The sequence below is a fragment of the Pristiophorus japonicus genome, chromosome 7 (genome assembly GCF_044704955.1).
Source record: "Pristiophorus japonicus isolate sPriJap1 chromosome 7, sPriJap1.hap1, whole genome shotgun sequence".
In the NCBI taxonomy this organism is placed as follows: Eukaryota; Metazoa; Chordata; class Chondrichthyes; family Pristiophoridae; genus Pristiophorus; species Pristiophorus japonicus.
The window spans coordinates 241,726,364-241,743,146 of NC_091983.1; the positions used below are offsets into that span (position 1 = coordinate 241,726,364).

Consider the following 16,783-nt stretch of genomic DNA (forward strand, 5'->3'; position numbering starts at 1 on the left):
TGCCACTTTAATTCTCCACTCCACTCCCACTCTGATATCTCCATCCTCAGACTCCTCCATTGTTCCAATGAAGCTCAACGCAAGCTCGAGGAACAGCACCTCATCTTTCGTTTAGGCACTTTACAGCCTTCTGGACTCAACATCGAATTCAACAATTTCAGAGCATAACCTCTGGCCATCTTTGGCTCCTTTTCCCTCCCCCCCCCCAGCCATCTTACGCATTTTTCCCTTCTTTTATCTCTTTTCTCGCTTTGTCTATAATGGCAGCTGGTCATTATTCCGCCATTCACACCCTACCCTGATTAACCTTTTTCTAACCTCTACCATTGCAATTCGGCCCATCATCCCTTTTGTTTCTCTAATCTCTCCTACCTTTCACACTATCACAGACCTTCCCTTTTGTTCTTTCTTCCCTTCCCCCTTTCGTGCTTAAGAATCTGTTCTTTTTGAACATTCAGCAGTTCTGACGAAGGGACGTCGACCTGAAACGTTAACTCTGTTTTTCTCTCCACAAATGCTGCCTGACCCGCTGAGATTTCCAGCATTCTGTTTTTATTTCAGATTCCAGCATCCGCAGTATTTTGCTTTTGTAGTCCCACACCCCTGCTCTTTCCCCATAGTCTTGTAATTTTTCCCCATCAAATATTTATCCAATTCCCTTTTGAAAGTTAGTATTGAATCTGCTTCCACCACCCTTCCTGATCACAACAACTCACTGTGTTAAAAAAAAAGTTTCCTCATGTTGCATTTGGTTCGTTTGCTAATCACCTTAAATCTGTGTCCTCTGGTTAACGTCCCTTCTGACCCTGGAAATCGTTTCTCCTTATTTGCTCTATCAAAACCGTTCATGATTTTATACACCTCGATCAAATCACCTCTTAACCTTCTCTGCTCTAAAGAGAACAACCCCAGCTTCTACAGGTCCTGCACAAAGAACGGTGCACAATTTGGGAACCGTTGAGAGCTGCACGATGTTAGTCATTGTAATCTTTGTGGGGTTTGCATTATAACACTCATAAAACAATTACAAACACACAATGAGGAGGATAGACTGAAGCAGCAGAGAAGGTGTGCTGGGTGGGAAAACCCACAGCCGGGACACTGCTCCTCAAACGATCTCTGGGAATTTCCTTCCTCCCACAGCAGGGGATTTTGACTACCTGCCCTTTGACCACTGCATTTAAATGACTGGCGGGGGAGATGAAACTGGTCACGGGCCGCCATCCCCAGCTACCATCAGTTGAGGGCTAGTGGTACATGCCAGGCAGTTGCAGAAAGCCTGCTAATGGCATTGTTGGAGGGAGAGGGCCTAGTAATCCACACCTTTCCCTCTCTTCGGTCCCACATACACTCCTGGATGGCCGTGGCTTATGAAGAACTTTACATTTTCTGCCCAATTTGATGATGTCTCCTACTCCTTCGGGTGCTGCAGTGGGTGTTCCTCTGCAGTGTCACTGAGGTTTGCTCCCTTGCAGTTGTGCAGATTCTACCAGGAGCTCATCCCACCCCGGCCCAGGAAAATAGGTGCGGGGACCTTGCGGTGAGTAGAAGTCCCAGTCTGATCCACCTGCAGCAGTGTATCTGCTCCGGAGGAACATGAGTAGTCAGCTGCAGAGTGTGGAATACAGGTCACAGCCACAGCACTGCTACAGGAAACTCCCAATTTACTGTTAGTCATAGATGGCTCGCAGGAGCTGCAGCAAGAATGCAAGATATCATAATCCTTGAGAAACTTACGATAAATGCTGACTATGTTTTCTGCCTCTCCCTGCTGGCTTTGCTGCTCAGGGGCCAAGGCCCAGAAGGGAGCAGTGTGCTGGGAGCGAGTGGTGGATTGAGAGAGGAAAAAGGTTCAGGCAGACAGGGTGATACAGTTTGAGAGTATGTGAGTGGGGTACTCTGAATATGAAAAACTGGATAGCTGGAAGCCAATAGTCAGCAACTATTGCAAAGTTAAGCTAAAGTTAAAATCAGAACTGTGGACCTGTAAAAAATAACATATTAACCCAACTGGAGCCCAAGCTGTAGGCTACCTTTGTAAAATGTAACTGCAGTATGTTATATGGCTTTAAGTGAGAATCTGGAGCTTTTTGTACTTTTGAAATATATTCCCACAAGCAGAAGTGGGACCAGGTTCAGTGGATAGAGCTGAGGTAGTGTGAGGAAGTGTGTTCGGGTTCTTGTGCTGTGTTATCTCTGCCTAGGGAGCTGAATGCTAAATTTACAATAGGGTAGATTTCCACCTGGGCCTTTATCGGGCTCCGAATTGGTGGTATCGGAAGGTCGGAAGGCCAAACCAAGACGATTATCAGAAATTGTTCTTCGGGCCTTATCTACATATTCGGGGAAGCTGCTGGTGCTAGTTGTGCCTCCACAGGCAGCAAAATTGGTATGCTTTGCGGCCAGTTTATGTCGCATACCAATTTCTCCCCCAATACCTCAATGACAGTATTTGACTGCCTGTGGCGTGTTGCTGACCTCCTATCTCAAGACAAACTAAAAGCCCAGAACAGAATGGTCAGACAACCCTACTCCCCATATAATCTGAATTTAAGTTTCCAACCATGGGGCTAACTACACGGTATAAATGACTGCATACATACCAGGGGTGGTATTTTGATCTCATCTTTCATCAGTTTTGTTATTTCATTGTGTAGAGTGACACTGTCCAGTGCCCAGCCTTTATGTGCACGCGTTACTTCCTGTCTCATCGCAGTTAAGAATCCTGTGTACACAATGAATGCAGTTTATTTATTTTCCTTTCTATGTACTATAATAAATATTAACCCTGCTTGGCTCCTTTTACAGGGAGTGAAATGAGAACCAATTCTAACACAGTTGCAGGTTTGTTCTGCTCAGTTACAAACAGCTGCTAAAGTGCATCAGAGCTCTGTCGGGTTAGATTTGAATTTCTTCACAGTACAGTTGGATTGATAGGCAGCTGTGGGATCTGTCTCTGTCCTTGGCCACCTAAGCTCACTGCAAACTCGAGGAACACCACATCATCTTTCTACTCAGCATATTTCACCATCTGGTCTTAATATTAACTTCAGGAGGGAGTGAGTGGATGGGGATCCTCCTGGGTACACCACTGGCAGAATATTCTGTACCTCTTATATTGACGCCTTTTTCTTCCACCAGAGTCCTGGGCCATTGGAGCCTGCTCTGTTTTACCAGGGTTCCATGCTTCCCCTCTCCAACTTCACCAACTTGCTTTAATTATTCACACTGGATCACCTTTCTGTCTTTTATTTTTCTAATATTTCTCATCGTGCAGCTGTTTGTCACTTGCTATTATCATGCCGATCAGTTAACCATCTCCTGTTCTCCACTGATACTTGATAGCTTCTCTCGTTCTTTTCTTGTGTATATGTTTGATTCCCCGCCCACCTCTTTCCCTCGCTGTTTCTTCCTATAAACGTTTCATCTGCTTTTGATGAAGGGCAATGCCTGAAACGTTGACTTGTCGCTTCTCTCTACAGATGCTGTGCCTAACTTGCTGACTGCTTCCAGAATTTTCTGTTTTTGTAACAACGAAATGGGTTTGGAAATTGAAGCTGCTACCTCGGGAGTCCCCCAAAGATCTATCCTTGGCCCCTTCTAGTTCTCATCTACATACTGCCCCTCGGTGATATCATCCACAAGCACAACATCACGTTTCACATGTACACTGACAACACTCAGCTCTATCTCACCACCCACCTCTCTGGATCCCTCCATTGAGTATGATTTGTCACTCTGCTTGTCTGACATCCAGTACTGGTATCATATTTGACCATGAAATGAGTTTCCAGCCACATATCCGCGGCATATCTAAAACCGCCTTTTTCCACCTCCGTAACTTTGCCCGCCTCTGTCCCTGCCTCAGCTCTTCTGCTGCTGAAACCCTCATTCATGTCTTTGTTACCTCTAGACTTGACTACTCCAGTTCACTCTTGGCTGGCCTCCCACATTCTACATGACGTAAACTTGAGGTCATCCAAAACTCAGCAGCCCGTGTCCTAACTTGCAACAAGTCACGATCACCCATCATCCCTGTGCTTTCTGATCTACATTGGCACCTGGTTAAACAATGCCTCAATTTCAAAATTCTCATCTTAATTTACAAATCACTCCATGGCCTTGCCCCCACCCCCCCTATCTCGGTAATCTTTTTCAGCCTCATAACCCGACAAGTAGGGACCAGGAATAAAAGTTCTCAATTGGAGTAAAGCCAATTTTGCTGAGCTGAGATGGGATTTGGCCAAAGTGGACTGGAAACGTCTACTTGAAGGTAAATCAGTGTCAGAGCAGTGGGAGGCATTCAAGGAGGAGATCCTGCAGTTACAGGGCAAGTATGTTCCCTTTATAAAAAGGGTGGGGCGAACAAATCTCGAGCTTCCTGGATATCAAGGGACATGCAGGGTAAGATAAAGAAAAAAGCGAAGCTTTTGACAGATACTGAGAACTCAACATTCCAGAACCCCTAGAGGAGTATAAGTAGTGCAGGGGTGCAATTAAAAAAATATCAAAAAGCAAAGAGAGAGCATGAAAGAATGTTGGCAAGTAAAATCAGGGAAAACCCAAAGATGCTTTATAAATATATTAAGAGCAAGAGGATAACTAGAAAAAGAATGGGCCTTTAAGAGACCATAAAGGAAATCTGTGTGTGAAGACAGAAGACATGGGTAGGATTCTTAATAAGAACACAAGAAATAGGAGCAGGAGTTGGCTATTTGACTCCTCGAGCTTGCTCTGCCATTTAATAAGATCATGGCTGATCTGATCATGGGCTCAGCTCAACTTCCCCGCCTGCTCCCCATAACCCTTTACTCCCTTATCGTTCAAAAATTTGTCTATCTCCACCTTAAATATATTCAATGACCCAGCCTCCACAGCTCTCTGGGACAGAGAATTCCATAGATTTACAACCCTCTGAGAGAAGGAATTCCTCCTCATCTCGGTTTTAAATGGGCGGCCCCTTATTCTGAAACTATGTCCCCTAGTTTTAGTTTTCCCCATGAATGGAAATATCTTCTCTGCATCCACCTTGTCGAGCCCCCTCATTATTTTATATGTTTCGAAAAGATCACCTCTCATTCTTCTGAACACCAATGAGTTTAGGCTCAACCTACTCAACCTATCTTCATGTCAACCCTCTCATCTCCGGAACCAACCTAGTGAACCTTCTCTGAACAGCCTCCAATGCAAGTATATCCTTCCTTAAATACGGAGACCAAAACTGTACGCCGTACTCTAGGTGTGGCTTCACCAATACCCTGTACAGTTGTAGCAGGACTTCCCTGCTTTTATAATCTATCCCCCTTGCAATAAAGGCCAACATTCCATTTGCCTTCCTGATTACTTGCTGTACCTGTATACTAACTTTTTGTGTTTCATGCACAAGGATCCCCAGGTCCCTCTGTACTGCACTTTGCAATTTTTCTTCATTGAAATTATAATTTGTTTTTCTATTTTTTCTGCTGAAGTGATAACCTCACATTTTCCCACATTATACGCCATCTGCCAGATTTTTGTCGACTCACGTAGCCTGTCTATATCCCCCTGCAGATTTTATGTGTCCTCCTCACAATTTGTTTTCCCACCCATCTTTGTATCATCAGGAAACTTAGCTACATTACACTCAATCCCTTCATCCAAGTCATTAATATAGACTGTAAATAATTGAGGCCCCAGCACCCTTCCCTGCAGCACCCCACTTTGTTTATTGTTTGCCAACCGGAAAATGGCCCATTTATTCCGACTCTCTATTTTCTGATAGTTAGCCAATCCTCTATCCATGCTAATATATTACCCCAACCCCGTGAACTCTTATCTTGTGCAGTAACCTTTTATGTGGCACCTTATCGAATGCCTTCTGGAAGTCCAAATACACCACATCCGCTGGTTCCCCTTTATCCACCCTGCTCGTTACATCCTCAAAGAACTCCAGCAAATTTATCAAATGTGATTTCCCTTTCATAAAACCATGCTGACTCTGCTTGATTGAATTATGTTTTTCCAAATGTCCTGCTACTGCTTCTTTAACAATGAACTCCAGCATTTTCCCAACGACAGATGTTAGGCTAACTGGTCTATAGTTTCCTGCTTTATGTCTGCCTCCTTTTTTAAATAGGGGCGTTACATTTGCAGTTTTCCAATCTGCTGGGACCTCCCCGGAATCCAGGGAATTTTGGGAGATTACAACAAATGCATCCACTATCTCTGCAGCCACTTCTCTTAAGATGCTAGGATATAAGTCAGCATGGATTTATGAAAGGAAAATCATGCTTGACAAAGCTTCTGGAATTTTTTGAGGATGTAACTAGTATAATGGATAAGGGAGAACCAGTGAATGTGGTGTAATTGGACTTTCAAAAGGCTTTTGTCCGAATTAAACCTTTTATGCTCCTCTGCTGAATTCCAAATTTCTCCCAGTCCTCAGGTTTGCTGCTTTTTCTAGCCAATTTACATGCCTCTTCCTTGGATTTAACACTATCCCTAATTTCCCTTGTTAGCCACAGTGGAGCCATCTTCCCTGTTTTATTTTTACTCCAGACAGCGATGTACAATTGTTTGAAGTTCATCCATGTAATCTTTAAATGTTTGCCATTGCCTATCCACCATCAACCCTTTAAGTATCATTTGCCAGTCTATCCTAGTCAATTCATGTCTCATACCATTGAAGTTACCTTTGTTTAAGTTCAGGACCCTAGTCTCTGAATTAACTGTGTCACTCTCCATCTTAATGAAGAATTCTACCATATTATGGTCACTCTTCCCCAAGGAGCCTCGCACAAGATTGCTAATTAATCCTCTCTCATTACACAACACCCAGTCTAGGATGGCCAGCTCTCTAATTGGTTCCTCGACATGTTGGTCTAGAAAACCATCACTTATACACTCCAGGAAATCCTCCTCCACCGTATTTCTCCCAGTTTGGTTAGCCCAATTTATATGTAGATTAAAGTCACCCATGATAACTGCTGTACCTTTATTGCACGCATCCCTAACTTCCTGTTTGATGCCATCCCCAACATCACTACTACTGTTTGGTGCCCTTTGGTGTTCTGAAGTTCTACCCATACAGAATTCACATCATCCAAGCTAATGTCCTTCCTTATTATTGCGTTAATTTCCTCTTTAACCAGCAACGCTACCTCACCTCATTTTCCTTTCTATCTATCCTTCCTGAATATTGAATATTCCTGGATGTTGAGTTCCCAGCCTTGGTCACCCTGGAGCCATGTCTCCGTAATCCCAATTACATCATATCCGTTAACAGCTATCTGCACAGTTAATTCATCCACCTTATTACGAATGCTCCTCGCATTGAGACACAGAGGCTTCAGGCTTGATTTTTTTAACCAATCTTTGTCCTTTTAGAATTATGTTATAATGTGGCCCTTTTTGATTTTTGCCTTTGATTTCTCTGCCCTCCACTTTTCCTTATCTCCTTTCTACCTTTTGCTTCTGCTCCCATTTTAGTTCCCTCTGTTTCCTTGCATAGATTCCCATCCCCAACAGCATTAGCAAACACTTCCCCTCGGACATTGGTTCCGGTTCATCCGGTTTGTACTGGTACCACCTCCCACAGAACTGGTTTCAATGTCCCAGGAATTTGAATCCCTCCCTCTTGCACCAGTCCTCAAGCCACATATTCATCTTAACTATCCCGCTATTTCTACTCTGACTAGCACATGGCACTGGTAGCTATCCTGAGATTACTATCTTTGAGGTCCTACTTTTTAATTTAACTCCTAGCTCCCTAAATTCAGCTTGCACGACCTCATCCCGTTTTTTTTACCTATCTCGCTGGTACCTATATGTGTTATGACAACTGGCTGTTCACCCTCACCCTCTACAATGCCCTGCAGCTGCTCCGAGACATCCTTGACCCTTGCACCAGGGAGGCAACATACCATCCTGGAGTCTCAATTGCGGCCGCCGAAACGCCTATCTATTCCCCTTGTAATAAAATCCCCCACCACTATAGCTCTCCCACTCTTTTTCCTACCCTCCTGTGCAGCAGAGCCACCCATGGTGCCATGAACTTGGCTGCTGCTGCCTTCCCCATGAGCCATCTGCCCCAACAGTATCCAAAATGGTATATCTGTTTTGGTAGGAGATGACCGCAGGGGACCACTGCACTACCTTCCTACTCCTGCTCTGTCTGATGATCACCCATTCCCTATCTGTCTTTGTAACCTTTACCTGCAGTGTGACCAACTCACTAAACATGCTATTCATGACATCCTCAGCATCGCGGATGCTCCACAGTGAATCCATACGCAGCTCCAGTGCCGCAGTACGGTCTGACAGGAGCTGCAGCTGGATACACTTCCCGCACACATAGTAGTCAGGAGCATTGGAAGTGTCCTTGATTTCCCACATAGCACAGAAGGAGCATGACATGGGTTACGGACCTAGAGCTGGAAAGTGGGATTATGCTGGATAGCTCTTGGTTGGCCGGTGTGGACATGATGGGCCGAAATGGCCTTCTTCCATGCTGTAAATTTCTATGATTCTAAGATGTCTGCGCTCCTCAAATTCTGGCCTCTTAAATATCCCTCATTAGAACTGTTCACCCATCGATGGCCGTGCCTTCAGCTGTTTGGGCCCTAAGCTCTGGAACTCACTCCCTAAACTTCTGCCTCTCTATCTCTCTTTCCTCCTTTTAAAAGATGCTCCTTAAAACCTATTTCTCTAACCAAGCTTTTGGTCACCTGCCTTAATTTCTTTTTTTGTGGCTCGGTATCAAATTTATATGTTTTGTCTTGTAACACTGTTGTAAAGCGCCTTGGGATGTTTTACTACATTAAAGGCGCTATATAAATAAGTTATGATTTTTATTATTATTACTGGATGAGCAGAAATTTCCTCCAACTAAATATTGGGAAGACTGAAGCCTTTGTCTTTGGTCCCAGCCACAAATGCTGTTCCTTCATCACCGCCTCCATTCCTCTACCTGGTCGCTGTGAGGTTGAACCAGACCGTTCGCAACCTTGGAGTCGTAATTGACCTTGAGATGAATTTCCGACCACATATCCACTCCATTACCAAGACAGCCTACTTCCACCTCCGTAACATCGCCACTGCCTCAGCTCATTTGCTGAAGCCTTTATCTATGCCTTTGTTACCTCTAGACTTGCCTATTCCAATACTCGACTGGTCGACCTCCCATCTTCTACCCTCCACAAAGTGAACTCATCCAAAATTCTGCTGCCTGTATCCGAAGTCGCTCCAAGTCCTGTTCACCCATCATCCCTGTGCTCACTGACCTACATTGGCTCCCAGTCTGGCAATGCCTCGATTTAAAAATTCTCATCCTTGTTTATAATTTTGTTTGACAATGCTTCTGAGAAGCGTCTTGAGCTGTTTTATTATGTTAAAGGTGCAGTATAAATGTAAATTGTATATTTCCAAACATGGTGACAAACTGAATTAATATCCAAATGTATTTTGCAATCAATCAATCTTTAGACAGCACTGCTTCAAGCTTAGTACCATGGTGTACCACACTTGATCAGCTCCGCTGGGCAGGCCACATAGTTCGTATGCCAGATTCGAGACTCCCAAAGCAAGCGCTCTACTCGGAACTCCTTCACGGCAAACGAGCCAAAGGTGGGCAGCGGAAACATTACAGGGACACCCTCAAAGCCTCCCTGATAAAGTGCAACAACCCCACTGACACCTGGGAGTCCCTGGCCAAAGACTGCCCAAAGTGGAGGAAGTGCATCCAGGAGGGCGCCGAGCACCTCAAGTCTTGTCGCCGAGAGCATGCAAAAATCAAGCGCAGGCAGCGGAAAGAGCGTGCGGCAAACCTGTCCCACCATCCCTTACCCTCAACGACTATCTGTCCCACCTGTGACAGGGACTGTGGTTCTCATATTGGACTGTTCAGCCACCTAATAATCTCATGTTAAGAGTGGAAGCAAGTCTTCCTCGATTCCGAGGGACTGCCTATGATGTTGACTGCTCTTTAGATTATTGGTACTTACCCTGGGGATTAAAGAACCCTGTCATCCAAAACACATTGGGCCTGCCCTCAAAGAGCCAGGAGGAAAATTGTGAATTTCTCTCCAGGAGCTCCGTGAACCAAAATCCCAATGTAGATGAATCCCAGGAAATCCTCTTCCACATTGCAGGGACACGGGCATCGTAAATGTTATCCAAGGCGTCTGTTAAATTCTGCAGTGGAAAAGAGAGAGAGAATTACACTTCATAGAGAATCCAGGATGCTCCTTGATACAGACAAATGATCTAAATTAATGCAATATTCAATCTGCACATACCTTTTTTACAAACACAAAATGGACGTGCTGATTTGCACGAGCAAAATGCGCTAATTGGCTCTCCATGATCAGCGTCCCTTGGGAGCACTGTAGATAAGCCGGCCCCTAAGGCCTGTTTCTCACTCTGGAGTGTCTTATTAACATAAGAACATAAGAATTAGGAACAGGAGTAGGCCATCTAGCCCCTCGAGCCTGCTCCGCCATTCAAAAAGATCATGGCTGATCGGGCTGTGGACTCAGCTCCACTTACCCGCCTGCTCCCCATAATCCTTAATTCCCTTATTGGTTAAAAATCTATCTATCTGTGATTTGAATACATTCAATGAGCTAGCCTCAACTGCTTCCTTGGGCAGAGAATTCCACAGATTCACAACCCTCTGGGAGAAGAAATTCTTTCTCAGCTCGATTTTAAATTGGCTCCCCTGTATTTTGAGGCTGTGCCACCGAGTTCTAGTCTCCCCGACCAGTGGAAACAACCTCTCTGCCTCTATCTTGTCTATTCCTTTCATTATTTTAAATGTTTCTATAAGATCACCCCTCATCCTTCTGAACTCCGAGTAAAGACCCAGTCTACTCAATCTATCATCATAAGGTAACCCCCTCATCTCCGGAATCAATCGAGTGAATCGTCTCTGTACCCACTCCAAGGCGAATATATCCTTCCTTAAGTAAGGTGACCAAAACTGCACGCAGTACTCCAGGTGTGGCCTCACCAATACCCTGTACAGTTGTAGCAGAACCTCCCTGCTTTTGTACTCCATCCCTCTCGCAATGAAGGCCAACATTCCATTCGCCTTCCTGATTACCTGCTGCACCTGCAAACTAACTTTTTGGGATTCATGCACAAGGACCCCCAGGTCCCTCTGCACCGCAGCATGTTGTAATTTCTCCCCATTCAAATAATATTCCCTTTTACTGTTTTTTTTTCCAAGGTGGGTGACCTCGCATTTTCCGACATTGTATTCCATCTGCCAAACCTTAGCCCATTCGCTTAACCTATCTAAATCTCTTTGCAGCCTCTCTGTGTCCTCTACACAACCCGCTTTCCCACTAATCTTTGTGTCATCTTCAAATTTTGTTGCACTACACTCTGTCCCCTCTTCCAGGTCATCTATGTATAATGTAAACAGTTGTGGTCCCAGCACCGATCCCTGTGGCACACCACTAACCACCGATTTCCAACCCGAAAAGGAGCCATTTATCCCGACTCTCTGCTTTCTGTTAGCCAGCCAATTCTCGATCCATGCTAATACATTTCCTCTGACTCCGTGTACCTTTATCTTCTGCAGTAACCTTTTGTGTGGCACTTTATCGAATGCCTTTTGGAAATCTAAATACACCACTTCCATCGGTACACCTCTATCCACCATGCTCGTTATATCCTCAAAGAATTCCAGTAAATTAGTTAAACATGATTTCCCCTTCATGAATCCATGTTGCGTCTGCTTGATTGCACTATTCCTATCGAGATGTCCCGCTATTTCTTCCTTAATGATAGCTTCTAGCATTTTCCCCACTACAGATGTTAAACTAACCGGCTTATAGTTACCTGCCTTTTGTCTTCCCCCATTTTTAAACAGAGGCGTTACATTTGCTCCTTTCCAATCCACTGGTACCTCCCCAGAGTCCAGAGAATTTTGGTAGATTATAACGAATGCATCTGCTATAACTTCCGCCATCTCTTTTAATACCCTGGGATGCATTTCATCAGGACCAGGGGACTTGTCTACCTTGAGTCCCATTAGCCTGTCCAGCACTACCTCCCGAGTAATAATGATTGTCTCAAGGTCCTCCCTTCCCACATTCCCTTTACCAGCTATTTTTGGCATGGTTTTTGTGTCTTCCACTGTGAAGACCGAAGCAAAATAATTGTTTAAGGTCTCAGCCATTTCCACATTTCCCATTATTAAATCCCCCTTCTCATCTTCTAAGGGACCAACATTTACTTTAGTCACTCTCTTCCGTTTTATATATCGGTAAAAGCTTTTACTATCTGTTTTTGTGTTTTGCGCAAGTTTACTTTCGTAATCTATCTTTCCTTTCTTTATTGCTTTCTTAGTCATTCTTTGCTGTCGTTTTAAATTTTTCCAATCTTCTAGTTTCCCACTAACCTTGGCCACCTTATACGCATTGGTTTTTAATTTGATATTCTCCTTTATTTCCTTGGTTATCCACGGCTGGTTATCCCTTCTCTTACCGCCCCGAACCAGTGTACACAGCTCCTCATATGACTTATCTGTGGGTTTCACCGTAAAGCCTGAGCTCACTGTTACTTTAACCTCCCTGTGTGCAGCCTCATCTGTGTTAGGAACACAATAACTGGTGATGAGAATACGAATCCAGCGCAAAGATGCAGCAAACTGTGGGCATCCTGGAGAAGTTCTCAGAGGGTGACGACTGGCAACCTATGTCGAACGGCTAGACCAGTACTTTGTAGCCAATGAGCTGGACGGAGAAGGAAGCGCTGTAAAAAGGAGAGCGGTCCTCCTCACAGTCTGCGGGGCACCGACCTACAGCCTCATTAAGAATCTTCTGGCTCCGGTGAAACCCACAGATAAGTCATATGAGGAGCTGTGTACACTGGTTCTGGAGCATCTTAACCTGAGGGAGAGCATGCTGATGGCGAGGTATCGGTTCTACAACGATCTGAAGGTCAGGAAGTGGTGAGCTACGTCGCCGAGCTAAGGCGACTTGCAAGACAATGTGAGTTTGATGGCTACCTGGAGCAAATGGTCAGAGACTTTTTTGTACTGGGCATTGGCCACGAGACCATCCTACGAAAACTTTTGACTGTAAAGACACCGACCCTCAGAAAGGCCATTGCGATAGCACAGGCGTTTATGTCCACCAGCGATAACACCAAACAAATCTCTCAGCACACAAGTACTAGCAATGTTCATAAATTAACTGGAACTGTGTTTGCGAGCAGAAATGTACAGAGCAGAACCCACGAGTTTGCAACTGCCAGCAGGCCTCAGGTGACCCAGATGACTCAGAGTCCCCAACAAAGCATGAATGCAAGGCAGTTCACACCTTGTTGGCGTTGTGGAGGCTTCCATTCAGCATATTCATGCTGCTTCAAAAGTTATGTTTGCAAGAGCTGTGGAACAATGGGGCACCTCCAACGAGCTTGCAAACAAGCTGCAAGCTCTGCAAAACCTGCTAACCACCACGTGGCAGAGGAAAATCGGTACATGGTGGATCAAAGCAATTTCGAGCCTCAGAGGAGGCAGATGCTGAAGTACACGGGGTGCACACATTTTCGACGAAGTGTCCACCTATAATGCTAAACGTAAAATTGAATGGCTTACCCGTAGCCATGGAACTGAACACTGGCACTAGCCAATCCAGCATGAGTAAAAAGATGTTTGAGAGAATGTGCAACAAAGCATTCAGACCAGCCCTGAGCCCCATTCACACGAAACTGAGAACGTACACCAAAGAGCTTATCACAGCGCCATGGTCAAGGTCACCTATGAGGGCACAGTGCCCGAACTGCCACTCTGTATTGTCCCGGGCAATGGCCCCACACTGTTTGGAAGGAGCTGGCTGGGCAAAATCCGCTGGAACTGGGATGACATCCGAGCGCTATCACATGTCGATGAGGCCTCATGTACCCAGGTTCTAAACAAATTTCCTTCCCTTTTTGAGCCAGGCATTGGAAACTTTTCCGGGGTGTAGGTGCGGATCCACTTGGTCTCAGAGGCGCGACTCATTCACCACAAGGCGCGAGCGGTACATCACATGATGAGGGAGAGAGTGGAAATCGAGCTGGACAGGCTAAACGCGAGGGCATCATCTCCCCAGTGGAATTCAGTGTGTGGGCCAACCCGATTGTTGCAGTACTCAAAAGTGATGGCACAGTCAGGATTTGCGGCGATTATAAAGTAACTATTAATCGTTTCTCGCTACAGGACCAATACCCGCTACCTAAGGCAGACGACCTATTTGCGATGCTAGCAGGAGGCAAGACGTTCACCAAGCTCGACCTGACTTCGGCCTACATGATGCAGGAGCTGGAGGAGTCTTCGAAGGGCCTCACCTGCATCAACACGCAAAGGGATTGTTCATCTACAACAGATGCCCGTTTGGAATTCGGTCGGCTACAGCGATCTTCCAGAGAAACATGGAAAGCCAACAAAGTCGATACCACACACGGTGGTCTTTCAGGACGACATATTGGTCACGGGTCGGGACACCGCCGAGCACCTACAAAACCTCCAGTGACTGGATTGCGTAGGGCTGCGGCTGAAGAGGTCGAAATGTATCTTCATGGCAACAGAAGTGGAGTTTTTGGGGAGAAAGATCACGGTGGACTGCATTCGGCCCACAGACGCCAAGACAGAAGCTATCAGGAACGCGTCCAGGCCACAGAACATCACTGAGCTGCGGTCGTTCCTGGGACTTCTCAACTACTTTGGTAACTTCCTACCGGGGTTAAGCACCCTTTTAGAGCCCCTACATGTGTTATTGCGCAAAGGTGAGAATTGGGTATAGGGAAAAAAACAAGTAATTGCTTTTGAGAAAGCCAAAAACATTTTATGCTCAACAAGCTGCTTGTATTGTATAACCCGTGTAAAAGACTTGTGCTAGCATGTGACGCGTTGTCGTACGGAGTCGGGTGTGTATTACAACATGCTAACGTTGCGGGGAAGTTGCAACCTATCGCCTATGCCTCCAGGAGCTTGTCTAAGGCTGAGAGGGCCTACAGCATGATTGAGAAAGAAGCATTCGCTTGTGTGTTCGGGGTAAAGAAAATGCATTAGTATCTGTTTGGCCTCAAATTTGAGCTGGAAACCGATCACAAGCCCCTCACATCCCTGTTCGCTGAAAACAAGGGGATAAATACTAATGCCTCAGCCCGCATACAAAGGTGGGCACTCGCGCTATCAGCATATAACTATACGGCTAGGCACCGAGAACTGTGCGGATGCTCTCAGTCGGCTACCATTGCCCACCACGGGAAATGGCGCAGCCTGCAAACTTGTTGATGGTGGCGCAGCCCGCAGACTTGTTGATGGTCATGGAAGCGTTTGAAAATGATAAATCACCTGTCACGGCCCGCCAGATTAGCATTTGAACCAGCCAAGATCCTCTGCTGTCCCTAGTAAAAAAACTGTGTACTGCATGGGAGCTGAGCCAGCATCCCCGTTGAAATGCAAGAGCCAATCAAGCTGTTCCAACGGCGAAAGGACGAACTGTCCATTCGGGCAGACTGCCTGTTATGGGGTAACCGCATAGTGCTACCAAAAAAGGGCAGGGAGTCGTTCATCTCGGATCTCCACAGCACACACCCGGGTATAGTAATGATGAAAGCGATAGCCAGATCCCACGTGTGGTGGCCCGGTATCGACTCTGACAGCAATGCAGCGTATGTGCTCAGTTGAGCAATGCGCCCAAGAGAGGCACCACTAAGTTTGTGGTCCTGGCCCTCCAGACCATGGTCGAGGATCCATGTCGACAATGCGGGCCCGTTTCTCGGTAAAATGTTCCTGGTGGTGGTGGATGCTTTTTCAAAATGGATTGAATGTGAAATAATGTCGGGAAGCACCGCCACTGCCACCATTGAAAGCCTGAGGGCTATGTTTGCCACCCACAGCCTTCCTGACATACTGGTCAGTGACAACGGGCCATGTTTCACCAATGCCGAATTTAAAGAATTCATGACCCGCAATGGGATCAAACATGTCACCTCGGCCCCTTTTAAACCAGCTTCCAATGGGCAGGCAAAGCGGGCAGTATAAACCATCAAACAGAGCCTTAAACGAGTCACAGAAGGCTCACTCCAAACCCGCCTGTCCAGAGTACTGCTCAGCAACAGCACAAGACCCCACTCGCTCACAGGGGTGCCCCCGGCTGAGCTACTCATGAAAAGTACACTAAAACCAGACTCTCGCTGGTTCACCCCAACCTGCATGATCAGGTAGAGAGCAGGCGGCAACAACAAAATGTAAACGATGGTCGCGCCACTGTGTCACGGGAAATTGATCTGAATGATCCTGTGTACATGCTAACCTATGGACATGGTCCCAAGTGGATCGCAGGCACGGTGATAGCTAAAGAAGGGAGTAGGGTGCTTGTAATCAAACTAGACAATGGACAGATTTGCAGAAAGCACCTGGACCAAACAAGGCTGCGGTTCACAGACTGCCCTGAACAACCCACAGCAGACACCACCTTCTTCGAGCCCACAACACACACCCAAAGGATCAACGACACCAAGCCGGACCAGGAAATCAAACCCATCACGCCAACAGCCCAGAAAAGCCAGGCTCACCCAGCAGAGCAGCCCTGCAGGGCCAACAACACGCCAGCCCAGCGAGAGCACAGACAACACACCAGAACAGACATTTGTACCGAGGCGGTCCACCAGGGAAAGAAAGACTCCCGACCGCCTCACCTTGTAAATAGTTTTCACTTTGACTTTTGGGGGGGGAGTGATGTTGTGTATCTGTAAAGCATGCAATCCCATGTTCCGCCACCAGGGAGTGCATCCCCTGAAGTCCCAA

At 46.0% G+C, this 16,783-nt stretch overlaps 1 protein-coding gene across 1 annotated transcript in view; it reads right to left on the bottom strand.

Annotated features, from left to right (window-relative positions):
• LOC139266712 (dynein axonemal heavy chain 8-like) overlaps positions 1 to 16,783 on the bottom strand; it is a 2,132,242-nt gene that overhangs the window by 589 nt on the left and 2,114,870 nt on the right. The window contains exons 97-98 of the mRNA XM_070884298.1: positions 9,981 to 10,170; positions 2,604 to 2,725 (exon numbers count right to left, since the gene is read on the bottom strand). Of these exons, the coding sequence (XP_070740399.1) occupies positions 2,604 to 2,725; positions 9,981 to 10,170 (312 nt within the window). The remainder of the gene's footprint in view (positions 1 to 2,603; positions 2,726 to 9,980; positions 10,171 to 16,783) is intronic.